The following is a 27835-nucleotide window of genomic DNA, read 5'->3' as shown; positions in this document are numbered from 1 at the left end:
AATGCTTTCCATTTAGGAAGCCACTCACTGCATCCTGCCTCAGCAGCCTCCATCCCGCCCACTTTACCGACTCAGGTAAGAAAACCGGAGAACGGGGACAGATACCAGCAATGGTGGCCAAGTTAAAACAAAACTCCACCCAACACCCGAAACCTAAAGGCAACTACCGGCCGGTTACAGCAGTCGAGGAGTCCGGCAAAGAATTCGGAAACTGCATGATTGGCCCTCAAATCATAACACACCTCTAGAAACCGCACGGCCAGCATTAAACGCGGCTTTAAATCTCCCTCCGGTAAGTAGGGAGGGCGAGGCTTTTTGCAGACCTCCGGCCTATCGCATAGCAGGAAAAAAAAAGAAGCAGAACTTTGCCCAGTGATTGGTTACGCGAAGAACAAGAAAGTGGGTGTTATCTCCCCAATGCATCGCGGACAATAACACACGTGCTTGAAGCCCCGCCCACTAAACCCGTATCCAATCAGCCGTCCGCGTCCCCGCGGACGTAAGCTCGTCGGTCTACCAATTAAAAAGCTGTTGACCCCGAAACTGAGGCTCTTCGCGCTCGAGCGTTCGGTGGTTGGTTGGCAAAGATAGAGGTACTCGGGATTGGCCAGCGTAGCGGCGATAAATTTAAATTTCTGAAGCGCTGTTGAATTTCAAGCTCGCCTTATGGGGGGGGGGGGGGCTGGGAGGGAAGAAGGGATTTCACAAGAATTGGGGGGCAAGCAGCGGTACTGCACCTCCCGGGGTCCTTTGCCGCAACGCTATGCTGGTGAGGGCTGATGGAAATCGAAGCCCAAACCGTCTGGATGGTCATCAGGTTATCCACGGCTAATCTTTTTGTCTTGCTATGCGAGCGAGAGAACTAAGAGATTCATTTTAGAGGATGTACTCAACGAATTTATATAAGCTTGAGGCGATGTATTCTAGCTTCTGAGCCAGCCAGCGATGCTGGTTAGCTAAATGCGTCAGGGTTGATTTTAATCAACTCTAAAAATTAAAAGCTCTTGTTTCCCTTTAAGTTGTTGAACTGGGATATCTTTTTAATCTTATTGTTATTAGCTTTCTTGCTTAATATTTTTCTGGAATAACCTCTGAGAGCTTACTGCTGGATGTTTCAGTTTTACGTGCATGATGATCTTATTTTATATTGTGAGCTCTTGTGATTATAATAGTAAAGGAAGGAAACTGCTGCGTTTGTCAATAAGTGGTGGCTTAGTGGAGCTGACAGAGGCTGTAGAATGCCTTGTAGAAAATATTGTTCGTTCACATCTTGGATTTCAATCTAGTTGCAGGATGGCACTGAACATGGTCCAGGATGTCAAGATATCTCTACCATTCACTCCAGAACCTCCTCTTACTCCTTTGTTGACTCTCACTTGGGATTTCCAAAACCTTAGCACATTAGCAGGGTAATTTTTTTTCTGTTTGAGATAATAATATGGGGTGAAATATTTTCTCTTTTTCCAAAGGCATGGCACAGAACTAGCTGGGAAGCTAATTTGAAATTTAATTCTTTTTAGATGATTATCCTAGGGAATATAACCCAAGAAGCTATGGTTAGGAACTCATTATAAAAGTTCCTAACTCCATGGTTAGGTGACATGTTTAGTTTTAGGAAAGACTAAACATAGCTAAAATGTGAATAAGTTATTTCCAGGTCTCTTCATCAGACATAAGTGGGTAGATAGACTGTGCATGTTGGGCCATCAGAGTTAATTTATCATTCAGGTGACATGCCAACTCTGAAAATGAGTACACTGAGTTTGGTAGTTGGATAAGGAGAGGGTTTATGAAATAGCTATAACCTGTCCCATATACGGTGGAACCCCGGTTCATGAACTTTATTCGTTCTGTGACTCTGGTCGCGACCCGCATTGGTCGCGACCCGAAGCAAATTTTCCCATAAGGTTCAATGTAATTACCGTTAATCCATTCTGGCGTGGAGGACAGGGAGGCGGCTATTGCTTGGAGGGAGAGTCCCCCTCCCTACGACCACGTGTCAGGGGCGGAAAAATGGCCGGGGACCACGTGTCAGGGGCGGAAAAATGGCCGGGGACCATGTGTCAGGGGCGGAAAAATGGCCGCGGACCACGTGTCAGGCGGAAAATGGCCGCGGACCACGTGTCAGGGGCAGAAAAATGGCCACGGACCGTGTCACGGGAGGGAAAATGGCCACGGATCCTGTTCGTGACCCGATCCGGCGTTCGCGGAGGCAAAATTTTGCGACCGGAGCTGTTCATGACCTGAATTGGTTGTGAACAGAAGCGTTCGTGACCCGAGGCACCACTGTATAATCTTGCTCTGAAAGTTAAGCAAACCCAAGAGAGGGTGACTTTTCCCATATCTTCTGTTTAACTAGAAGTAAATGGTAAAAATAATAGATTGCAGCTTTGAATTGCACATGGAGAGGGACATTTTTTAAAAATTCCATTTTGGGGTTCTGACATGGGAGCCAGAAGCTTTAGTCTACTGTATGGATAAACTTAGCCATTTTCTGACTTTTTACACTGGTTTCAATGAGACTTGACTAATTTGGCCTTGATCCAATCTATAGCAATCTTCTCACTTGAGTGGCATGCTAGGCTAGATATTATCTTTCAGGGATGTACTAAAAGGTGGGGAATAGTTGACAAATATAATCTGGCAGTTGGTGTATAGGACTGTGTAGGTTTTCATCCTAACATAACTGAACCTTTTATTTCAAAAGTGTAATGCTAATTTGTGTGAATTTTAATGATGTAATGCTGATACGTGTGTCTATATATTCACAATTTGAAGGGATATTCACCTACATCTACATATTCACAATTTGCAGGGATACACCAAGACGTTGCTTAGATCTGTCCAATCTCAGCAGTGGAGAAGAGGAAATTGCTTTTACCTTCAGTCAGTCCTCAGGAGCACTGGAAACTGGTAATAATTGCTGCCTGCTCTAGAGTTCTGGTTCTGTCTACTGCTATTAACCCGTTTTATCAATATATCTATAAAAGCAAGTTTTGTTGCAATAGACATATCAGCCAACTCATCATTTTCATCTATTATATGAGCTCTAGTGTTCTAACCAGATAAGATTGTTACTAGAACTAAAGCTATGAGAAATTCTGTCTTAAATTAATTCTTAGTAACGTTAAATCCAATGGTTTCATTTATTTTATTTAATTAGTACATTTGTTTCCTGAGGCAGTATATTGATATGTTTGTACATCATAACAAACCTAGAAATAAAAATAAATCCAAGCCAGATATCCATGTAAGTTTTACTGATACATTCCAGTTTTACAAAAAAGTGTAGAGCCACTTGCCTGCACACACAGCTGGCTCTTTTTATCTACTGGAGTACTCCAATTACAAAAAAAAAAAACACATCCTCACCAATGCTGGCAGGGCAAGCTACTGTATATAAACAGAGAGCAAACCCCATCCCATTCTAGCACTGAAGATGTTACCTAGCCGGGTAACAAAACGTTTGCAAGAAAACAACCAAGCTGAGAGAACCCCAAGGACTCCACAGTTCAACCCTGAGCTACGCATATTCTCTTCTATTGACTTCAATTACAATTTACTCCCAAGAAGTACAATTTATAAAATTTCCTTTAAAAAAAATTACAAAAATTGCAAACTACCCTTTGATCTCACCAGTTGCTGTATATTATCTATGTAGTTTCTTATGTGATAGGCTTGTCTTTATCGTTTGGGGGCTCTAGCAGTATCTTAAACATCATTTGAATATATTTTGTAAGCTTATATTCCATAGTGGTTGGACTTCTTTAGCTCAACCAGGATAACTAATTTTCAGATATGATAGATTTGTTTATTATATTTATATAGCCGCCCATCTCACACAAAGTGACTCTTTGTGATCCAACAGATGTCTTGGACTTCATCAATTCACTCTGATTTAGATCACTTAAGCTCAGGTTTATTTACTATTAACAGTATTGCCATTACTTAAGTCTTCAGGCTTATATTCTTGTCTCTCTCTCATCTTTGGTCTTTGTGACTTGCAGATAAGAATGGCTTAACAGAATTCCAGGATCAGTTGTAAGTTCTACCTACGGTTTTTATAGCTTATCATATTAGCTTTATTTTCATTTGGGTTTAATTGTTGATCTGTTTTCAAAACTGAAAATAATGGGTCCTAAATTCCTTTGTGTCACTTCTGTTAACCCAGCAGTGGCTAATTTTGTTCAGCACTGAGGAATGCATTAGATCAGTGTGTGTATTATGTTTAACTAGACTCATGGGTAAGGGCCCATTTGCTCCTTTCTCAGGTGGTATGGCTAGAAAACTACCTGTGGGGCTGGGTTAAAGAATGTGAGTCTTCTTTTTGTAACTGGGGAAAGCTGCCATTTTTTCCAGCAACTGACAGCTATAGGAACTGAATAGGATGATAGAAGGGAAGAACAAAATTGCTTATACTGTGAGGCAGTAAAAAAAAAAAAAATGAAATAGTCCAGCTAGGTACTGAAGGCTCTTTACATCTATTTTACTTTTAACTTTGCATGCAACCCCCAGCACCAAAATACAGGATTTTTACTGGGTATTTTTGTTTGTTTATTTTAAAGAAATAAAGGTGGAAATGGAAGCAGGAAGTCTCTGGAAGGGAAACTGCATTTCCACAGTTAACCCTGCCACCCTGGCCCAAAATTGTACTTTCAAAATTTGCTAATTTTACCATCAAAATTCAACTAAGATTTGGCCTTTAGGACAGGGCTTGAGGGACTTTAAGGTGGACATTGGAACAGCTTATATCCCAGAAATCTGTCTCCCATATCGACCCTTAACCCCCATCTCCAACGGAAAAACAGGTTAAAAAATGCAGTCCTGTCCCTTCCTGTGATGTTACCACCCTTTTAAAGGTCTCATCTTCAGCCCTCCAGTTAGCCTGCAGTGCAAGTTATTTCCCCACCCCAAAGTTGTTCACCCTGCGCTGAAACAAGAAGTAATTCATTTGGTTTTACTTAGCATATGGTGCAAACCAAGCCAATTGTGATTTATTCAATAAACTGTAGTTAAACAAAACATTGCCTGCCCTAATATGTGAACCAGGTATCCATTGTTAATGGATGCCTGGAATGGGATTGGGGGTTAGGGGAGTCCTTGGTATGCTAAATATTTACTCAGTTTATACCAAGGATCTCTGAATAGCTCTCTTTTTCTCTCAATAGAGACTCAAGGAGGCAGTGTGTGCAATTGCTCCAGGTATTTTCTTTCTTCTATGATGGAGTTTAGTTACCTTGTGGGATGTAGAGGTGCCTGAGAGGCTTTGAAGTGAATCTGTGAACCAGGAGCATCAATTTTTGATGTTCTAAGTCTCATATCAATATATAGATCAAAGCTCCTCAAAATATATGGAAGTTTCCACCCCAAGTCCAACACCCAGAGATTGTACACCAGCCACCAAGAGGGTGGGCAGGGTCTGATGAGTGTCAAGCCACTGTCCTGGATGAAACCCAGAGCATCCAGGAGTACATCACTAAGATGGCACCCAAAAATGAGCTGCTGAGAGAAGGCCTCAGGCAGCAGCAGACATGGGAAGAAATTCAAGTGGAGGAAGTGCCGTGGCAAGACAAGCCCCTGCATGGGATGTGCCATCAATAGATAACTGAGGTAGCTGACATTGGGAAATCCTACCAGTGGCTGGAAAGGGCTGGACTAAAAGACAGCACTGAGGCACTGATCATAGCAGCACAAGAACAGGCACTAAGCACCAGATCCATAGAAGCAGGGGTCAACCACACTACACAGGACCCAAGGTGCAGACTCTGCAGAGAGGCCTCAGAGACAGTCCAACACATAGTGGCAGGGTGCAAGATGCAGGCAGGAACAGCATATACTGAACAGCACAACCAAGTAGCTGGCATTGTGTACAGGTACATCTGCACAGTGTATGGGCTAGACCCTCCCAAATCCAGATGGGAGATTCCACAGAGGGTTGTGGAGAATGACAGGGCTAAGATCCTGTGGAACTTTCAGATTCAGGCAGGTACTGGCCAATCAACCAGACATCATGGTAGCAGACAAGGACCAGAAGACAGCAGTGGTGATAGATGTAGTGGTGCCAAGTGACAGCAACAGCAGGAAGAAGGAGTATGAGAAGCTGGAGATGTACCAGGGCCTGAAGGAAGAACTAGAGAGGATGTGGAAAGTAAAGGCCAAAGTGGTCCCAGTGGTGGTAGGAGCACTCGGGACTGTGACTCCTAAGTTGGAGGAGTGGCTCCAACAGATCCCAGGAATGACATCAGAGCTCTTTGTCCAGAAGAGTGCAGTGCTAGGAACAGCTAAGATACTGTGCAGAACCCTCAAACTCCCAGGCCTCTGGTAGAGGACCTGAGATTGAGGAATACACATACCACCCATAGGGGTGAGAGGGGAATTTTTTTGTATATATGTATGTAGCAAAACAAAACCGTACAATGCCTTGCCCCCTATTATTTCAGCCTGAGGTATTATGCAGCACACCAGGCACTCCAGGCTACCTCCAGCAAGTTAGGAGGGAAATTAGCAGTCCTTCAGTGAACAAGGGAAATGTGAGTATCTGTTGTAGCAGGTGGACTTTTCTATAAGTACCCATAAGCTTGTGGCAGGAAGTAGATAATTCCATTTCATGGCAGTGATGTCTGCTCTAGTTTTTCTGATATGGGGAAAAAATATGGATGATGCTTTCCAGAAGCAAATTGTAGGTATTTCTAAGGGTCATGCAGGGATGGGATTGTAATTAACCCAATATCTATTGTAAGCAAATTCTTCCAAGCATGACTAGTTTTGCTGATAACTTTCTCCTTCAAAGAGTAGACAAATGCACAAGATTATTAGCTATGCTTGAATTTTTAAAAGTTTTAAAAGTTATTTTTGCTTTATTTATGTAATGGAACAGAGAATACTAAATATCTAAAAATAAAATAAATACAATGACAAGAAATGATGTGTATATAAGGGCTTCTTATGCATATATCGTGTGTGTGCGTGCATGCACACACACAACAGTTTCAGTAAAAGATAAACATATTTAGTTATAATTGTCTATGCATAATTTATGTCTATAGGCAATTCATTTTTAAGATGCAAGTAATATCAGGGTTTCAATTCACTGAATAATTGGGGACATAAATTTGTCTTTCTCATATGGAAGAACTAATTTCTTGACAATAAGGGCACAGGGAATCCATTTCCATTGTCTAGCTGTCAATTTCTATGAAGTAGGTATGTAGATCAAAAGAACATTTGGATCAGAAAATATGAAACTAGTTTCAAACAAAAATACATGTAATTAATTCTTACCAGAATATAACTTTGGGACATTTTGAAAACATATCTTTTGTTGAAGCAGTATTCTGGTTGTATCTCCAACAGCTCAATTATTTATTCATTCCTTTTTGGTACAATAGGGTCTAATAAGTCCAGAATATTACTTTTTGTTGTATAAGCTAGAATCTAACATTTAATTAGGTTTTTATTATTAAGGTTAATACATTTTCCCATTGTTTAGATAAAATGAGGACTCCAGTTTATTATTCCATTCAGTTTTTAAAGTTTGCATATCAAGTTGTTATTTAAATTTGTATACTGCCCAACTCCCAATGGGCGGTTCATGAGTAAACAACATTAAAAGGAATAAAGCAATATAACGAGAAACAAAGAATAAAAGTTGGCAAACTGAACGGGAGCAAAAACAAACCCACACCACCTAAAGGGCCCTTCAATCACCTTTGCCAAAGGCCTGAGGGAAGAGCCATGTCTTCAAGGTCCGTTGAAACACCAGCAAGGTGGGGACCATCCGGATCTTGGGGGAACCCCATTCACCAAATAGCATATTATGATAATAGAGATTGATTATAGGCTTTTCAATCTCATAGCATTTAATGATTCATTCTAATAACTTAGGTCTTTCTGGTCCAAATCAAGATGTCAGTAAGTGTTGTTCTGGTAAATATTGCCAATGTGTGGCAACTGACAAGTGGTATTTATTTTTTTAAATAGAAAATTATAAAAACTCATTGTTGCCATCCACTATTTGATCTGATGTAAAGATTCCAGCATCCATCCACCTCTTTCTTAAAACTTTTTTAAAATCAATGTTAAGACCTGGATTACCCCATAACATCCATTTAGCATCAGAAAAAGGTTCAAAACACATTTTTCCAGAAATAATATACCACTGTTTTTTAATTGATGCAGTAGTAACAGGAGATATAGCAAATCTATTACAATACTTTTGAACCCAAAACAATTCAGTTAATTAAAGGTGTTATAAATATTCCTAAAGGACCTAGAATGGAGAATTTGGACCAAGTGAAGACATCCAAAATGTGGCACTAGGTATAATTCAAGATTTGGAAAACCAATGCCCCACCACCCATCTTTAACTAATAATTTAATCTTTTTCAAAGTTATCTTCAAAGTGAGGAACCTGATAGAAATTTACAAAGCCATGTATTTTTGAAAAATATTTTCTGGATATGTAAATAAAAATTCCATGCAAAATATAAAATATCCAAGGAATTACATTCATTTTAAAAGTGTTTATCCTGTCCAGAGAGTAATGTTTGATGATTCCTGATGATACACTGAATACGAATAAGATATAAAAACAGATTTCTCTGGACATTGATACTCATCAATGTCCAGAGAAATCTGTTTTTATATCTTATTCGTATTCAGTGTAATTATTTGAGAAATACCACTTGGAATGAAAATACCTAAATAACTGATAATAAAATATCATCAGCATAAAATATTTATATTCAAATTAGTTGTACAAAAATCCATGGTTATTATAAACTTGTCTAATAGCATAAGCTAATGGTTCTAGACAAAGATTAAGAGAGACAGTAAAACATCCTTGTCTAATACCTTTATAAAATTGAAAATTGAAAAATGCTATTAACATTAACTTTGGATTTGGGACCTCATGCAGAATCTGGACTGACTTTATAAAATCTTTAGGAAATCCACATTTGGCTAAGCTAATATGGATATATTGTCTGAAAATTGTATCAAAGGCTTTTCCAGATCTACTGATAGAATTGCAGGTTTGTTTTCTTTAATTTTATTCAAATGAATCAAATATACTACTAGCTAAATGTTATCTGATCCATGTCTGGTTTTGATAAAACCCACTTGCTCATTTATAACAATTGAAGAGATTACTTATTGAAGTCTATTAGCTAAAACAGCAGTTAAATTTTCAGTATTTACATTAATCAATGATTTAGGATGATAATTTCCACATAATATATGCTCTTTATCAGGTTTTGGTATAACTAATATATGGCTCATTAAAGGAAAAAGGAAAAATTCCATTCTCAAAGATCTCATATTGTTAATAGAGTTTAGGAGCAAGAATATCGATAAATGTTTTATACCATTCCATAGGAAAGTTATCCAGTTGTGGTGCTGTATCGTTACTCTTACTCCAAATCAATTTTTAATCTCATCTATGGTCAAAAGAGTGAGTAATAATTATTGTTGTGAGGAATTCAACAGCTAAAGATCAGTTTTAGCTTAAAAAGCCTTTATATCCATCAGCTAAGTTCTCAGGGTTACTAATATCTGAGTAAAAATTTAAAAATTGAAATTTATGTCCACAATGGAGCAATATCTTATTGTTCCCGTTTTAATGGCTGGGTCATTCATTCATATTAAGATGATTTGCTACAATCCTATCAGGTCTTTCTCCATTGTCCCAGTATTTTTGACATAAACATGTTAAATAAATTCAAATTGTTGTGATATTATATTCAACTGATGTTTAGTATATTATATCTCCCTTATAGGTTGGTAGTGGGACATCTGGCCATCTGTGTCCAAAGAGTTTTCAATTTGTCTCTCAAATTGTATTTATTTTTTAGTTTTTTCCTGTATGATGCATATGCAATAATAGACTATGCATATATGTCTCATAAGCCTCCCATTCCAGAATTAAGGAACCAGATTTCCTGCATTAAATTCAAAGTATTGCAATGTCTCAAAACCCATCTGCTTTATAAATTCACTATCATTCAATAGAGAGGCATTAAAACACCAGCTTCCAGATGGTTTAGTAAATTGTTGTAGTTGTAAATTTAGGCTGGTTGGACTGTGATCTGATATATAAGAGATGTCAGTTGTGCACATTTGAATTTGATGAAATAAAATTGAAGAAATAAAAAAAGACAAGTCTAAAAATATTCTGATGCACCACTGAGTTAAAAAAATGTACTTTGGGATGTAGCAAATGCCAGGGATCATTCAAATTTAATTCATCGATATAAGATCTAATTGTAGTTTTCATTAATAATGATCTTTTACAGGTGGGTATATTCCTATTTAATTCAGCATCTAATATCTTGTTATGATCATATTATTGTAGTATAAGATTTTAAGAGTTATTTAAATAATGAAAACACTCATGGAATATGGTGGGGAAGTCTAAATTAGGACCATAAACCTTTGATCATAACCATAGTTAGAAACAAACAAATGGATCATCAAACAAATCAATCAATCACTAGAGGCACAAATGACAAGGCTCAAGTTATTCTACATTGGACCCATTATGCAAAGACCTAGCTCTCTGGAGAAGGCTCTAATGCTGGGAAAGGTGGAAGGAAAGAGAAGAAGGACAACCAGCAGCAAGGTGAGTGGACTCAGTTACAGTGGCAATGGCTGTACCATTGGAAGACCTGAAAGACCAGGTTAGGGATAGATTGTCATGGAGAAAATCTGTGTGGTCTCTAAAAGTCGACACTAGCTTGATGGCACATAATCAAAAAATGAGAGGAAAACATAAAATCTAATTTCTTGCAATAATACACAGGAATTGAACAATAACATTTAACTTGTCCCCTGATTTTTGCATAATGGAGATTTTGTTCACATGTTCAATTTCAATTAAAGAAGTCCGTAGTCACAGAAATATCTCTTTAAAAAATTATCCATAAATTCAGTCAAGCGAGTTTAAGAATGTTCTCAATGCCAATCGCAAGCAGCCGAGACTCCAGGAGACTAATGTGATTATTCAAACCCTAAAACTAGCCTGCACCACCATCTCCCAGGCTTTCATTTGATCTTCCAGATTATAGGAATGTTATTAGTTTCTGTAATTAGTGTTTGAAGACAAGTGATAGACTCTTGGATTGCTTTTGAAATCTTTAACTGGCAAAGAATCTCTTTTATTACATTGGCTGGAAGGTCTTCCACTTTTGAAACCACAGATAGGGATGACATAGCTGATGCTGGAGCTGCAGTGGGAGGTTTCTTGACTCTAGGTGAGCAAAATAATCAGCTACAGTGATCTCAATAAGTGCAGAATGTAAATATGCTTAATTTACTGGTTTGATTAAATATTGTTCCTACAGTGTGGGATTTCACGTACTGTAGTTTAAGGAGAAAATAATCAAGAAAGAAGAGCGATGTCAGCTCGCCATTTCCAACAAGAGTATTCTTAACTTAATTCTAACAAATATGGAAGAATTAGTGAAGTAGAAGTAGCAGAAACAATGGAGGAAAGTGACCATAAAATGGTAGAATTCTGGATGTTATAGGAAACTAAAGTTCAGTTTAGTTGATTGCATAAGTTGGACTTAAGAAAAGCAGTTTTCAATAACTGTAGAACAGTGAAAATTATAAATCTATGGCAGGACTGCTGAGCTCATGATAGGTGGGAGTTCTCTCAATTGCAATTGCAAACTACTTCAACCAGGGGGGGAAAAAAAAAGAGGAAGACAGCAAAAGAAGAAAAGATGGTGATAGAAAAGCTTAATGAAGATTTGAAAATGAAAAAAGACACGTGGGAGGATGTGGAAGTCACCGTGGAAAACTACATAGCAACAACTTGGAATGGTAGAGATGTGTGTCAGAGGGACCAAAGCTCCAACTGAGTTGAGTTTGGTGAAAGATGCCAGGAACAGCAAAAAGGGTTTTTTCAGATGTTGTTGTTGTTCTTCAGTCGTTAAGTCGTGTCTGACTCTTCATGACCCCGTGAACCATATCGCGCCAGGCCTTCCTGTCCTTCACTGCCTCCCTGAGTTTGCTCAGTTTCATGCTCATTGCTTCAGTGATGCTATCTAACCAACTCATTCTCTGCCGTCCTCTTCTCCTTTTGCCTTCAATCTTTCCCAGTATCAGGGTCTTTTCCAAAGAGTCCTCTCTTCGCATTAGGTGACCAATTTTTCAGATGTACTCAAATTTAAAGAATCAGCATACCAGCTGGTCAGTGAAGATAAGAAAATGCTAATAGGTAACAAAGGATGGTATTTCTCAAATCCTATTTTGGTTCAGTCTTCGAGGACAGAGTATATGTAAAGAGCAGATGAATGAGCAGGATTGAAACTCAAGACTGATAAAAAGATGATCAGGGAATATCTATTTACTTTGAATGAGTTTAAATCTCCAGGACCAGATGAAATGCCTTTTGGAATACTGAAAGAACTTACTGATGTACTGGCCAAATCTTTATGTATTATCTCCACCTCTTGCTGAAGTGCCAGACAACACTTCCTGCAAAGAAAAGTATACAGAGATTAATCTGTAAGCAGCTCAAAAACAACATAGAGAATTCAGTATGGATTCATTAAGAACATGTCTTGCCAGTCTAATTTTACTCATTTTTTTATTGTGGTACCTTCCTTAGTGGAGTTTAAGAATTCTGTGGGCATTACATACTTCAGCAAAGAGTTGTACCCCATGACATGCTGATTAGCAAACTAGATAAATGCGAGCTGGATGGGATTACTACTAAGTGGATACATATTGTCTTGAAAATTATATGCAGTTAGTTTAACAAGTTGGAGTGAGATATCTAGTGGGGATGCCATAAGGTTTATTCCTGTGCCCTATACTTTTTTTTTTATGAATGAATGGGGAGGTGAAGGGAATGCTTCTCAGATTTGGAGATGATACAAAAATGAGTGGGATTGTTTATAACCTAGGAAACAAAAATAGAATTCTAAATACCCTTGACAGGTAAGACCAGTGTTTTTCAAACTTGACAACTTTAAGATGTGTGGACTGCAACTCCCAGAATTCTCTACCACACATCTTAAAATTGCCAAGTTTGAGAAACACTGGATTAGACAAATGGGCTACAAATTAGGAGTCTAGTAGCACCTTTTTGCATTAATCGGTTTTATTAAAAGCTATATGCTTTTGTGAGCCATGGTTCACTTAATTAAATTAATTAAAATTTGTTAATCTGAAAGAGTGCTACAAGACTCCTGCTGATTTTTGTCTCCCAAAGAGTAACATGACACTCTTACAATGTTTACAAATGAGCTACAAATCGCAGAATAAATTTAACAAAGAGAAATGCAAAACTATCCTCTTAAGAAAAATTAGATGTAGAGTGGAATGGGAGATACCTGACTTGGCAATAATATTGTGAAAAACTTTTTGCAAATGCTTTGGTACAAACTGAATGGGTCAGCGATACAGTGTGACAGCAAAAAAAGAAAAGGCAGCTTTAGGTTGCTTTAATAGAAATGTGTTTTCTAAATCATGAGATAGCTCTATTTTATTCTGCATTGGTCAGACCCCACTTCCAATACTACATTCAGTTTTGTGCACCATATTTTAAAAAGGATTCAGAAGATCCAGAGAAAAGCATTGAGGATGATCAAGGGATTTGGAACTAAATCTTGTGAAGAAGGGTTGAAAAATCTAGGAATGTTTGTTTATTCATTCTATTTATATGGCCATCCATCTCAAACAAGTGATTCCAGATGGCTAATATGTTTTAAAAAACAGCCAAAAAACCTAACAAAAACACAAAATAAATAGGCAGTCAGCAGCTGAGGTAATTTTGTTAAAAGAACCATCAGTACAGAAACAATTCAATATTTCCACGAAACTAACAGGTTCCAGCAGACACTCCGACCCCTCCAAGTGTTTAGCCTGGAGAACAGCGAAGACTGAGAGAGGATATGATAGCACTCTTAAAGTATCTGAAAGAATCGTACAGAGAAGAAGGCCAAGACCTACTTTCTATCAGCACAGAGGCTGGGACACATAATAATGGATTTAAGTTACAGGAAGGCAGTTTTCAACTGAAAATAAGGAACAATTTGTTAACACTATTAGCTGCTTGGCAGTGGAGCCAATTATTCTGAGAGATAGTGGGCTTACCTTTACTGAATGTTCAACAGATTTTTATACTGAATAGCCAGTTGGGCTCATTGATCTAAATGGTCCCTTCCACCTTTATAATTCTCTGTTCTTGATTCCAGAGTTAGAGCCAGTTCTCAGCACTAAAGATTGCATCCTTTATCTCATTTCAGGAAGACAGATTGTTTAAGCATAATCAGTGGCAAATGTCTAGATCCCTGCTGTTCCAGAAGAGACTACCAGACTCTCACCTAACTTATTATACTGCAGTGCTAGTGAGTTAATATTCAGTAATCTGATGTTATTAGGCTGGATTTAGCTACTTTTCATCTGCTGCAATGGTTATAGAATAGATTAATGCAAGTTATAGTTTGTTTGGGGATGTATAATTTATAGTATGCTTGGTATAATCTACACTGATTTATGGGATTCTACAGGATTACAGATTTCCATCCTATGAAAAAGATTTTTCCTACAGGAATGTTCCATATAAATGGCCGATTCATGTAGGTCATTAATGCTCTATTATGCAAGTTCTTCTCTATGGGTATGAATGGAGATAGGGCTCTGGACAACAACCTTAGAATTACTCATGTCCCAGCTTAATGTTCCACTAGTAAAGCATGTAATGGTGGTGGTTATCATCAGTACTTCATGTATAAATAAGGCCTCTGAGCCCATAGGTTTAAATGCCAAGTTTTTTTTATGGGTAGAATAGTCTGAGAGGTGCAGATCACGACAGGAGTAAATTTATATTCAGCTATAATAGAACTGGAGTTTTTAAAATTAAAATGTAATAAAAGAGAAAATAAATTCATAGGAATATCAGGATCAAGAAAAAATTAATCTTACAGAATATTATTGTAATAATTGAACTTATTGATTGTTCTATCAATCAATTTGAAATCTACTGCATACAAAGAAAATGGCATCAAATACAAGTCACACCCCAACTAGGCCCATAGCACTGTTTGCAGGCCAGAGATAGTGTGTATCACTTGGCTGAAACATTCTGGTTGCCGAAAACCTTTCTGATTTTGGTGTGAGTCAGATGCAGCTGGAAGCACATTCATTTACAGTATGTTTTTATATTGCACCTCCTCTTTTCCAAGCTTGCAAAGTACAGAAAGGGAATGTACTTTTAGTATAATTGTCCCTCCTTTTCCCAGAGTCTGGCATGTATCTGGGTTGTTTAGTGTAGGTTCTCTGTTGAAAAGAGATCACACAACTGTGCTAGTGGTGTTTGGAAGTTGAGAGTGGTAGGAAATACAGGGAAAAAGGTCCAGTGGCATCATTTTGGTTAGGGAAGATTTGAGTGCAATGTGACTGGTATTGTGGAGCTCATTAAGTGGAAATCAAAACATATATCCATTAGATACAATAAATATTTGCACGCTTGAAAGTGAATGTCATCTGTCATTTGTTTTCTTTGCCAGAAAGCAGAAGATTTAATGGAGTGTGAGATGAAAGATCTTGGCAGCCCAATTGATACTTCAGGAATCCCAGAGGCCTTGGATAGCATTTCTGAGCTCTGTTCCAGTGAAAAGAAAGAAACAGAGGTGAGAAGGATAAGTTAAAAGTCACTTTGTGGGGAACTATACTAATTAAAAAAATCGGAGAAAATGAACAAGTATAACTTGCCAACCATGAATAGCAGTGATGCCAGGTTATAGAAGTTTTGGGCCTACTCTGCTGTGAGGCTAGAGAGAGAGCTAAAAGCCTTTGATAAGAGCTATCTGAATGCTCTTTGGGGAAATTGGAGTTAGGAGCTTGTATTCTGTTACACTGAGACATTTTCAAACTGTAGAAAAACAATGAGTAGGAATCTTGCTCAAAGGGTAGGTTTAAATACAGTATTCCAAAAAACTATAAACACCTAATATTCAAGGTTGGCCACCAAATTTTTGACTAATTGCCATAGTGGTGATGAGAAGTTTATGTATTTATTTTATCCCTAAGACATGGGACTGGTCTTTTAAAGCCTAGGTATAATTCAGTTTATTTTTAGCCACTGGCTAAATTTCCAAGAATTCATCTACCTCCCTGTGGTAGCATATTAGAATAAGAAGAAGATGAAGCAAGGGCATTCCTTCTGGGATTTCAGTAATGAGTTGTTTTGGATTTTCTACTCTTAGAGTAATCTCACTTGTGGCATGCAGCGCATCTCAAAACATTAAACCAGTGTTGTCCAAACTTGGCCACTTTAAGATGAGTGGACTTCAACTCCCAGAATTCCCCAGCCAGCATGGCTGGCTGGGGAATTCTGGGAGTTGAAGTCCACTCATCTTAAAGTGGCCAAGTTTGGACAACACTGCATTAAACACTGTTTGTCAGCAGAGATTCTGTGAGCTACTTCCATTTCTCTTCTGTCAGATGAAAATGAACACCCCTAATTACAGCTTGTTCCAAAGCCGAACAGAATTTCTTAAACTGGCTACTATTTGTCATCAGTTCCAGAGCTGAACCACCTCAGAAATATCTCCTTTCTGTATCTGTAGAATTCTAGTTATATAGTATTAAAATACAGTAGTCCTTTCATCCTAGCTTATATTTTTGTTTTCACCCACACAGCAATCCTTTCTTTCCTCATACCTGTGACGTGTGGGATATGAAAATGACCCACACGGGGAGTCAGGGAGGACCATCCTGTAGAGTATGGAATTGCCACCTGAATGGGATATATGCTGGTAGAATTAAAGGAAGGGTTGTATTGTGTTTTTGTGAATAGAAGTGATTCTGCATTTGCCACTCTTCTTACTCAGTATAATGAAAAAGTTGTTGGGCTTAGCATAGCCAGATGCAAAAGAGGACTGAGAATATTTTGTAAGATGAGCTTCACCTGTTGAAATCCCTCTTTTGTTCAACTATTAAAACTGTAAATGCCTAATGTTCTCTTTTCATCTGGTGATTTTTTTTTTTTTTTAATGCTCTGTTTTCTCCTGTGATTCCTCCATAGAAGCCCCTTTCTGGGTACCACTCTAGCATGGCTGCATTAATAGAAATGCATTTTCTAAATCATGAGATAGCTCCACTTTATTCTGCATTGGTCAGACCATACTATTAAAACTGTAAATGCCTAATGTTCTGTTTTCATCTGGCAATTTTTTTTTTAATGCTCTGTTTTCTCCTGTGATTCCTTCATAGAAGCCTCTTTCCGGGCACCACTCTAGCATGGCTGCCTTGTTGTCTGGACCACTCCGTACTCAGGACGTCAATGTCAGTGAGGTAAGGAGGGATTTTTAATCTGCAATTTAGTTAACTTAGGCTTTTGCCTTGTAGCCAGTAGCAAGTAACATCTTGTCTTCCAAATGATCCAGTCTAGACTCTTTAAAAACAGCAGCATTTAAAGGTTCAAATGATTGACATGTATATGGCTAGGCCAGTAAAACAGTTTCTGGGCTGACTTGCAAGGCTGTTGCAGAACTGATGCTGCCAAACTCATCTGAGAGAGTTAACAATAGTTACATGGTATAATGAAAGTACAGTTGGTAGAAAATCAATCAATCAGTCAATACCTGTTAATGAGGCTGATGCCTTGAAGCCTTACCAGTGAAATGTAGGGTTTGTGAGGCTCTCCTCCTTCCCTCCTGCTGTCTTGATCTCCCTGTTTGTTTGATACACCAAGCAGGTCTCCATGAACAAGGCCCGCCTCTTCCGATCTCCATCTCTGCCAGCAAAACTAAACAGGCCCGCATCAAAGAGGGTGGTAAAAGGCCATGATGACGAAACTCCAACTAAGGTGAAACAGAAGTGCAGCCCGATCCAGGAAGGGCCAGATGGGGTAAGAAACTACTAGGTTTGGTCCTAATATCCAGGACCTTTTCCTTAAATTCCCAGGTCTTGGTAGCAAGGTTAGAACGGTAGCTGGGTCAACTGGGTCAAAAAGAGCCGTTAGGGAAGCACAGATGTTGGTTTTTTTTCCAGTCCTAAGCACATGCTTGTTCAAAGAGAGAGAGAGACAAAACAGCTAAGATGTTTGGAAGAGTCTTGCTGGCCAGAAGTCTATTTATTGCAGCATTCATCCACTGGTCAGCAGATACACCCAGTTTACACATTTGACAGGGCTAGCTCTCTTCCACTGTTATATCCAAGCAGTTGGCTTTTAAGGCATGATGCATTTGATTCAAGTACAACCCATAGGCCTGCTATCCCTGCATTTATTTGCGTTAATTGGACTGAGATGAGGTTCAGACCACGTTGTAGTTCACAGCACAGCAGGATTACAGATAGTTCTAAAGGATCATAAACTTTCTGTCATCACTATGTATGAAGTTCAGATTTTTTGCTCCAAGCTTTTGCACTACTTTTTGTTGAACTGCATTTGCCAATTTAAACTCATTCAAATTCAATTTAGAGAGCCCCTTCTGGAGTTCTTTTATTTTTTTAATTTATCAGCCCAAATAATTTTGCATTTAAAAGGCGCCAGTCCCAATACAGGTCATTAGGGAATTCTGCCTTGTACATCTCTCCATTAGGATAATTGTCCATTTATTCCCAATCTCTGCTTTAAAATAACTTTTGAACATTTTTAGCATAAGTTTTTCATGGTCTCTTTTTGTAACCTTGTCCATTTCTATTTCCATTGTTTGTTTTTTTATTATTTGGTTAAGAATTCTATTTTTTTTTAATGGATGTCTCCTTGCCACTCATATACTTTCTAACTGCTCATTAACTGAACTGGGATCCTCCTGTATTTTTGGAGCCCTTTCTTGATCCCAATTCTATTTACACTTTTCTCATGGTTTAAACTCAGTGGTTTTGCTCAGGCTGATAGTTGAATCAGTCAACGAATGGCACGTCAAAGGCCTCATTACCCTTATATCTAAGTTTTCCTCTAGTATTAAATATTTCAATTCTCCTGCTTTGACTCATATCTTTGTATTATTTCTGTAGAAATATTTAACTATGGTTTCAGTTAATATTTTGTTATTTGGGACTTGCTCATACACAGAAGACTGATCCACAGTAATTTGTCTGCATACGTATTGATGGATTGCCTGCTTGTTTATAGATTATGGTTTTGAAGAAAACAGCCTCCCTTTCTGACATTGAGATTGTCAGAGCCCTTGATCAAGACCATGGCTTCAGGCAGTTAATTGGCGATTTCTCCAGTGTAGGTGCCTTCTTGCTTCTGTGATTCTTTCTTTGGGTGCGTAGGAGGAAGAATGCTGACTTTGTCATTGGTGTGAATGTCATGCTGTCCCAAACCTCTCCTCCTAATTATTGAACAATGCTGAGATATAGTCATTCTATATCAGACTTTCTCAGTCTAGGTGCCCTTTTGATGACTGCATTAGTTGAAAAGTACCAGAGCAGTCATCAAACAGTATGGGAAATTTGAATCTCTGTTGGCAAGCAAGACTTATCATGATCTGACTTGGTAACAGATTAGAGAAATTGTTTGTCATGTCATACAGCTGGGTGATTAAGACTTCCAGTTAAGAATTGTTGTATGAGTAGCATCTCACGCTAGCATAAAGCTTTTATGCTTTTATAAATCCAAATAGGCATGATTCTAATGCACCAAAATCAAATGGAAAATACCTTTCTTAACAGTGTGGTGTGTGACTCAATTGTCACTGGCCATTGTCACAGAGTACCAGTGGGCTCTGAAATGGACATTAAATTAGCCTGAAATATTCTTGTAGCTTTTGAGCATGTTTTATTGTAGATTCTGTCATCTGTGATTACATTTCTTAGGAAGAAGTTAACCTGAGTCCCTCCTTCCATTTTCAAAGAGTTCTTCAGGTTAAGACTGCACTGTACTAGTCAGTGCGATACCCAGCACAAGATAACTGCCACTGTGCCATTAATGCACTTATATTTTGAATTTTTCTAGTACATAACTAGAAGAGTACATAATTCATTTTTCCTAGATCCCTGTTCTTAAAATGTCTAGCCCTCATTTTTGCAAAGAAGCATTAGAATATACATTATCCTGAATTTAGTTTAAAACGACAATTACAAGAACAAAATAGTGAAAAGTGATTGCAAACAAATTATAAATCTGCCTAGATGGGCTTGCCAATTGTCTAATAAAACTGAGTATTGCTTATATTAGAGTTGAGCAAAGCAATATCCCTGATACCAAGAGATAAATAGCAATCCAGATATAGAAGCTGCATGAATTGTTAGGTACTATAATAATCAGAAACTAACTTGAATTAGGGCAAAAAAGAAACTATACCATTTATATCATAAGTTTGTTTCTTCAAGTGTGCTGTGATAACTGCACTCCTTGCTGCTCTTTTATTTCTGTCATATCCTGCTACTACCGTTTTGTGATCCTGGTTATTTGAATAATGCATGTACTATAATATATTGTGGTGGTGTTAGTGCAGTGCAGCCTTGACCAACTTAGAACAATCTCCATCATGATACCAAGTCACAATAAAAATTCTTCATCTGGCTCTGCAAAATTGGGCAAACCAGGAAAAACACACCATTCAGCAAACTCTCATAAGGGAGGATTGGGGTTAAGTACAAAGTAAAATACATTTAACAAATTTAAAGATATGTTGTATCACATATATATATTCCCTCCCATCCCTTCTGATAGTAAATGGATTTTCAGACTAAAACATTTCATTCTATAATTTTCAATACTGCTTTGAAATAATTCAGAAAACACAGCCTAGTATATGGTCAACATATACTGTCTTCAAAGGATGGAGGAAGCTTTGGGAGTCATAATGTATATTTAGTATTGCTTCTTAATGCACATGCAATTGAAATGTTTGCAAATTTACTCCAAAGTATGTTCTCCTGAATCCAGGGCAGCTTATTTCCCAGTAACTGCATTCAGGATTACATTGTTGGCATTAGGATTTATCTAGTGGAGGCTTGAAAGAGCTAGAGCAGGGTTCCTCAACCTTGGTGACTTGAAGATGTGTGGACTTCAACTCCCAGAATTCCTTAGCCAGCATGGCTGGCTAGGGAATTCTGGGAGTTGAAGTCCGCACATCTTCAAGTCATCAAGGTTGAGGAACCCTGAGCTAGAGGATCTCTTGATTTGCAGAAATTCTAGACATGAAATGCGATTGTGTCTCTCTAGGTGTATTCACTGCCAACAGTCACAGGAAGGCATTCGGATCTGAGATACATCACTACAGATACTGTGAGCAATTGTGCCTGCTAACTGTTCATATGTCTGACTTTCTCTTTCCTTTTGGCTTGCAAATATGCTCTCTCGGGTCAGCTGAATTCTAGCTGTACATCCTTCTCCTTTAGTGTCACTTGGTTCTGTAAAAGTTTCAGAAGCTAGCTGAAGAGGTCTTGCTGTAGTACTTACCCAAGCAAGCCTGTCTGTTCTTAACATTCTTCTGTAGAGTATCTAAATGATTGCAGCTACACTACAATCTACTTTTAATGGTGCCAGATAGGTAGCCTTTTACGGGTAGGGAGGGGAGAAAAATTGTAGGTTTATTTATTCTGTATTTATTCAACTCTACAGCCAAAATGCTCAGGATAGGGTTAACTCTTTGCCCTCATAATAACTCTGTGAGCTAAGTAAAACTAAGATATAATCATTACTTCAATGTGGATACTATTCTGTTCTCTTTATAGATGGTAGCACTGCTCCACAATCAATTTCAAAGCCTTATAGAGAAGTTCTATATTGTTGACTGTCGTTATCCCTATGAATATCATGGGGGCCACATCAAGGTGAGGGATTTATATTCTGGATTAATCATGTTCTGCAAAAGAACTAATAGGTGTAACTCACTTGAGGAATGTTGTCTTAACAGCAGCCTTCCCGGTCTGGTGGCCTTCAGCTGTGCTGAAGTAGAACCCCAGTCATCCCTGGCTAGCATGGTCATTATAGAAGGCTATGGCCTACCTATAGCAGAGCCCAATGCATTTTTTCCCTTTACAGGGGGCTTTGAATATTCACAGGCAAGATGACTTATCTGAACTTTTCCTGAGGAAGCCCCTGCTTCAATCTTCGCCACAGAAGCGCCTCATCCTTGTATTCCATTGTGAATATTCTTCTGAAAGGGGTCCCAAGATGTGAGTGTGGACCCCAGTGGGGTGTGGAGGGGGGGGACTTTTGGGAGCAGGGAAACAGGTGATTTTGGAAGTCTCTGGATAGGCAGAATAACCAAAGTTGCCTTTGCTCTGAAGGTGTCGCTACCTGAGAGAGGAAGACCGAGCCATGAATGAATATCCTGCCCTGCACTATCCTGAACTTTATGTTCTTCAAGGTGGCTACAAGGAGTTCTTTCTAGAAAACAAGGTAATAACGTGGCAAAGACTGCTGTTATATAGAAATGCATCATATTTGTCAGGTGTTAATGATTCCAACAAATGGAAAGATCATTCCTTCTTTCAGTATTCCTAATCTTTTTATCTAGATTGGTTTTAAACTCAGAAACATTTATAAAGAACCTTAGAACAATAACTAAAAATTAGTAATTTGACCAGTAAAGAAGCAGTTAAGGATTAGATATTCTTTGTATAGATTCAGCCAAATTAATTCAACACCTTTAACTTAAAGCACCAGGCAAACTTCTGGAAGAGTTGGATCCACTTCATGTAATGTCCTATCTCTATTCACTTCTGGAACAGATACAACATAGAAAGGCTTCTATGATTGATTTTAACATTTAGATTTCTACATAGTCCTACCTATTTCGATTCAAGCTACAAAGTGCTATAGAGATTGAAACCAGCACTTTGAAATTAGTCAAGTTCTTTTAAAATGGGAGGAATGTTCTGTTTGACAAAAGATGCAGCATTTTGAACAAACTGAAGTTTACAAGTTGTCTTCAAAGGCAGCTCTGTGAATAATACATGCCTGTGGTCTAATCCAGAACTCTGTATCTCCCAGGGTGGTGCTATAGGCAAGGTTGCTGGGCAAAGGTTTTCTTTGCTAGATGTTGTCCCTATTTTGATTATGCTCAGACTTATCTCAGTTAAGAGGATATTGTTTGTAAAAGTATGTAGGAAACCTGCACTTAAAGAATCTTTAAGAACAGAAGAAACATTGCACATTATAATGCATCAGAAAAAAGCATGCAGTTATAAAACATCTGAATATCCTTTTCATCTGCATGATGACAGGCAAAAGTGCCAGACTAGGAAGTAGAGATGCAGGTTCAGGTTCCCAAAGCCATGAAGCTTATAGGATAAACCCTGGCAAATCACACACTTTCAAATTTATCCACACAGGGTAGCAGAGGATATAGAAAAAGAAAACAAAAGAAAGTGGGTGGAACTATGTATCCCATACTGAGGTGCTTTGAGAAATGGAAGGAAGGACGATGTCATACATTACTTGTGTTTGGTTTAAAACATTTAGATCCAGATTTGGGAAGGAATGGCATCTAGGAATGACACTGGGTTTTTATTTTTGCATTTTGTAAGCCACACGAAGTCACAACAAAGTGGGGCAGCTTATACATTTCATAAATAAATAAAAAACAGGGAAAGCAGTATGTATAGGATAGGGTTTTTTCCCTTATCCCATTCACATTTTTCCTGTTTTCTAAACCTTTAATAGAAATGAACTATGAAATTTCACTTGTTTTTCCTTATAAATCAAAGAGCCATAACCTACTGGCTCTTTTTTTACAAGTTGCATGTTGATATTTTTGTGACTAATTAACTAATTGTTGTGATTAACTAAATTATGGACTTTAAAATATGAGAACATGAATCCTGATTGTTCTCCCTTTCTAATAGGAACTGTGTGAACCACAGAGTTACTGTCCCATGGATCACCAGGATTTCAAGGCAGAGATGGTCAAGTTCCATGTCAAAAACAAGACCTGGGCAGGGGAACGGAGGCGCAGGGATCAGATGGCTCGTCTCATGAAGCTATGAGTTCAGAGTCAGCAGCCAAGAGAGGACTTTCTCCAAGAGACCCTAATCCTCGGCCAAGACTAAAGCTGAAGCTTCTGTAATATGCTGAAAGGCTAGGAAAGTGAGCTTGCCAGGACCAAGCAGCCCTTGCAGTGGTTACAATGAGGAGAGCTCTGAAATGTTGAGGTTAGTTTGAAAGTGCTGTGGCCAAGTGCAGAGTTTCCTAATGGAAGAGACTCAGTAGAATTGGCAATGGCCCCTGTGCAAAACAAGATTTGCCTCAGAGGGTTGCCAAATGCCTAGAATGTCTCCTAAGACAGCAGGCTAAGCTGTTCTGTAATCCAGACTTTAAGCTAGTTGTCAGCAGGAGACTTTATTCCTTTTTAATGTTACTTTAAGTTTTGGCCTTTGAGTACCTTATTTTAATAGAAGAATAAACTGTTCTGGAAGATTATCAAATGTTGTTTAACTGTGTATCCATTTTTGTACAAAAATACAAGTAATAGCCTCTGGTAGCAGAAAAATCAAACACTCATTTGGAATGGTATCATCCAGGAGGGAAGAAGAATACCGAGGAAGTCATTTCTTACTTGTTTTCCTTTAAGGGAATATCTCGTTCCTCTGAATATCCTAGCGAAGGTGCAGATGAGTGATTTGGTATAGAAAAAAGTATAATAAGCTAATACGGCCCATATCTTCACATCTTGTAAATTTGCCATTCCTGGTGAGTCACTTCTGTCCCTGGCAGTTCTGGGGAAAAAATGTGGTTTTTTTATGTTAGCATACATGAGCAGTTGTGCACATGGTATTTGTCAAGGATTATATCCAAGAAACATAAATCTGGACAAAAATAAAATTACATTGGATAAGTTAATACTTCTGCAGACAATGAAAGTGAATAGGTAACTCTCAAATAAGTACCTTTACAGTATTATTTTAAAATTTTAGAGGTTCCTTGGGATGGCAAAGGTGGTTCTCCTCTGACACTTCTCCCTTACATTCAAAACAGTGTAATGAGATAGGTTAGACTGAGTCTTGCCCACAAGAAATTTGAATGCTATATCCATTATACCCCACTGAAATGCTGTTAGTGTTATATAAAAAGAAGAGTTATATCAGTGGGGATTTGAACCTGGGCCATTTTAACTACGATGCTGTACTGGCATTCAGTTTGAGAAAGAGCTGAAAGCACTGGGGGTGGGGCAGGGAAACAAGATTCCCTAACTGAGGAAATTTCAGGTTTAAGTTAAAAAAAAAAAAAAAATCAGAATTTCTTTCATTGGAAGGGTGGGGTGATATTTTCCATGGCAACAAAATATTCTTTGCTAAAAGAATTTCCAGCAGATGGTGCAACTGCAACACTCAGGACAGGAAAGCAAATGGCTTCTGGCACCGTTAACAAGCAGCCTGCCCTGGAAGACAGTAAAGCTTGCAGAAGCACGGGGATCAGGTGAGGGAGGCAGAGACAGAGGACTTCGGTATTTCAAACGTGAACATCACAAACTCATGGCTGATGTGGGTCTTCCAGGCTGTGTGGCCGTGTTCTGGAAGTTTTGGTTCCTAACGTTTTGCCAGCATCTGTGACCGGCATCTTCAGAGGACAGGAGCACAGACAGGAGTGGTTCTCCCTGTGCCCTCCTGTCTGTGCTCCTGTCCTCTGAAGATGCCGGTCACAGATGCTGGCAAAACGTTAGGAACCAAAACTTCCAGAACATGGCCACACAGCCCAGAAGACCCACATCAGCCATCGTATTCCAGCCATGAAAGCCTTCGACAATACATCACAAACTCACCTAAATTAAATGCTCTTTTCTCCTGGCAGAAGGGTAACAGTTCTCCCAACATTCCCCACTCTTTGCTGACCAGGCACCAGGGCACCCCCCCCCCAACCACCATTGCCTTGTAGTTTTTTAAATTGAGCAAAGGGGCAATTTTGCAGCTTTCTGGCTTTATTTTCCAGTTCCTTGCAGTGGGAGGGGAAGCATTGGCTGAATGCCAATGTTACTCTCCCCCTTTGATTGGCTGCCTGACTCATGGGGAGGATGGCAGTGGGGACCATGTGGCGTATAAGGGTTTAGGGAATTAAGCCAGTGGCAAAGTAGATGGGTCTATTTATTCCTTTCCTTGGAGTACCTCAATTTAAATCAGAACCAGGAGGCTTCCAGGTGGAGAAAATGGCAGACTAACACATCTCCAAGGAGCAGGGATGAAGCTGATGTGGAGATTGGGGCCAGGCAGCAAGCCTGGACTTGCAGAACTTCTCTGGATAACGGAAAGCCAAGAGATTGCCCACTTGTGCTTCAGAAGGCAGCTCCTTGCAAAAAACCCACAGGATCCAGAGGAGCCTGTGGGCAACTTGCAAGTAGAGCGCTGGGAGCAGCAGAAGAAATATCAAGCTCGCAGCCTCATGCGGAGCCTGCATTAAGGACACTGGGTTCACCCCAAACTCCACTTTCTAGCACATGTTGGATTACAACTACTTAAAAAGCTATAGAGATCTTCTGAGGAACGTAACCTGGTACGTTATCCTTCAACCCAGGGCAAGATTAAAGTAAAAACTAAAATAATTATAAGGATTTAAAAGCAACTAAAAGCAAAAAGTTTACCAAGATTTTGAACTATGAAAGTTTAAAACAGAATAAGGGAACAGTTGAACTGGGAATATTCAAAGTACTTTCGAATTTATTAAATAATACATACCTCTGTGGGAACAAGGACTGTTTAAATTTCCTAAGAAGGATGATTGGCTGATTTTGTTAAAGAGATAAGGGAAAGTTGTGAAAGATCATGTGACCATAGAACTGTGCACTGCCAAATGGGACTAAAGAGTTAAGGACGTAAAGAAAGAAAAAAAAAAGGCTCTCTTTTATTTTTTACTCCTCTTTTCTGGATTATAAATTAAAAAAGAGAAATGGCTACTACCAGGAAAGCAGCAAAAATCACAGAAGAGAGAAGAGGATCATTAACAGAGCAAATAACAGAAAACGGGATTACACCAGAGATTTTATAAAGGATGTCTGAGGAAGTGGGGAGGAATGTTACAGCATCAGTGACTGAATCTGTCAAGACAGATCTGGATACACTTGAAGGGAGAATGGAGGAAAGCTTTGCAAATATGGAAGAAAAGATGAATAAAAAATTAGAAGAATTTGGAGAGGTTAAACAAATTAAGGAATAAATAGAAATTTTGGAAAATAAGAGAAAAATAATAAACCGAGAGATGGGAAAAGATTTAGATAATGTGGCACTACTGGAATTAAAAGAGAAAGAACTTCTGCTTGAGACTGAGAGCAGTTCCAGAGAAGCCTGGTGAAGATATTAGGGAGAGGGTCGTTGAATCCTTAACAAAATTTTTGGAATTGGATGAAGACATGGATGCAGAAGCAGACAAAATGTACAGAATTAATACAAGATATGCAAAGCTAAAAAACGTACCAAGAGATATACTTGTGTACTTAGTCAGGAAGACAAAAGACCAGGCTCTACAACAACATTTTAATACTAAGTTAAGGATTAATCATTCAGATGTAATTCTACTTAAAGAAATACCTAACAGAATAAGGCATAAGAGAAAAGATAGAACAACATAAGGCAGAATTTGAAATTGAATTATGTACAAGTGATGAACATCTGACTGCTAAAATGTACAAACTTTTGTTGAGATTTGAAATGGAAGAACAACAAGTTAAAGAGTGAATGATAAAATGGGCTAAGAAATTTGGTTATAATATACAGATGGACCAACTGGAGAGAATACAATTAAAAGGACTGAAATTCACATTGTGTTATAATTTAAGGGAGAATTTCTATAAAATGATGTACTGCTGGTATATGGCACCAGAGAAATTATCTAAGATGTGTAAAGGTACTTCTAATCAATGTCAGAAATATAAAAAGCATGAAGGGACATTTTATCATGCATGGTGGACTTGCAAAAAAGCAAATATAT

At 38.5% G+C, this 27835-nt stretch overlaps 1 protein-coding gene across 2 annotated transcripts; it reads left to right on the top strand.

The window, feature by feature from the left end:
* Window positions 1-694: 694 nt before the first annotated feature.
* CDC25C (cell division cycle 25C) lies at window positions 695-24724 on the top strand. Of its 2 annotated transcripts, none has more exons than XM_025164709.2 (16): window positions 695-817; window positions 1287-1409; window positions 2816-2913; window positions 4008-4041; window positions 5169-5202; window positions 6441-6530; window positions 14256-14357; window positions 15519-15641; window positions 17227-17307; window positions 17711-17863; window positions 19094-19195; window positions 21137-21199; window positions 21649-21747; window positions 21959-22092; window positions 22207-22318; window positions 23767-24724. In XM_025164709.2, the coding sequence occupies exons 1-16, from the start codon at window positions 780-782 to the stop codon at window positions 23905-23907; spliced, it is 1527 nt and encodes a 508-aa protein (XP_025020477.1). In that variant the 5' UTR covers window positions 695-779; the 3' UTR covers window positions 23908-24724. The 2 variants fall into 2 exon arrangements, with proteins under 2 accessions (XP_025020477.1, XP_087990905.1); XM_088134779.1 differs by having other exon boundaries at window positions 17708-17863.
* Window positions 24725-27835: the final 3111 nt, after the last annotated feature.

The sequence above is a fragment of the Python bivittatus genome, unplaced genomic scaffold (genome assembly GCF_059951505.1).
Source record: "Python bivittatus isolate LINGU-HERP-01145 unplaced genomic scaffold, Pbiv_v1 ctg000080_np1212, whole genome shotgun sequence".
Classification (NCBI taxonomy): Eukaryota; Metazoa; Chordata; class Lepidosauria; order Squamata; family Pythonidae; genus Python; species Python bivittatus.
The sequence above is the reverse complement of the archived record's forward strand: the minus strand, read 5'-3'. Positions and strand labels throughout refer to the sequence as shown.

Excerpts from the sequence above, each read along its gene's own strand:
- CDC25C (XM_088134779.1), top strand. The coding sequence starts at position 780 with ATGGAAATCGAAGCCCAAACCGTCTGGATGGTCATCAG. Across the intron at positions 21,200-21,648 it reads GATACATCACTACAGATACT|ATGGTAGCACTGCTCCACAA; the intron begins GTGAGCAATTGT and ends TTCTCTTTATAG. Across the intron at positions 22,319-23,766 it reads AGTTCTTTCTAGAAAACAAG|GAACTGTGTGAACCACAGAG; the intron begins GTAATAACGTGG and ends CCTTTCTAATAG.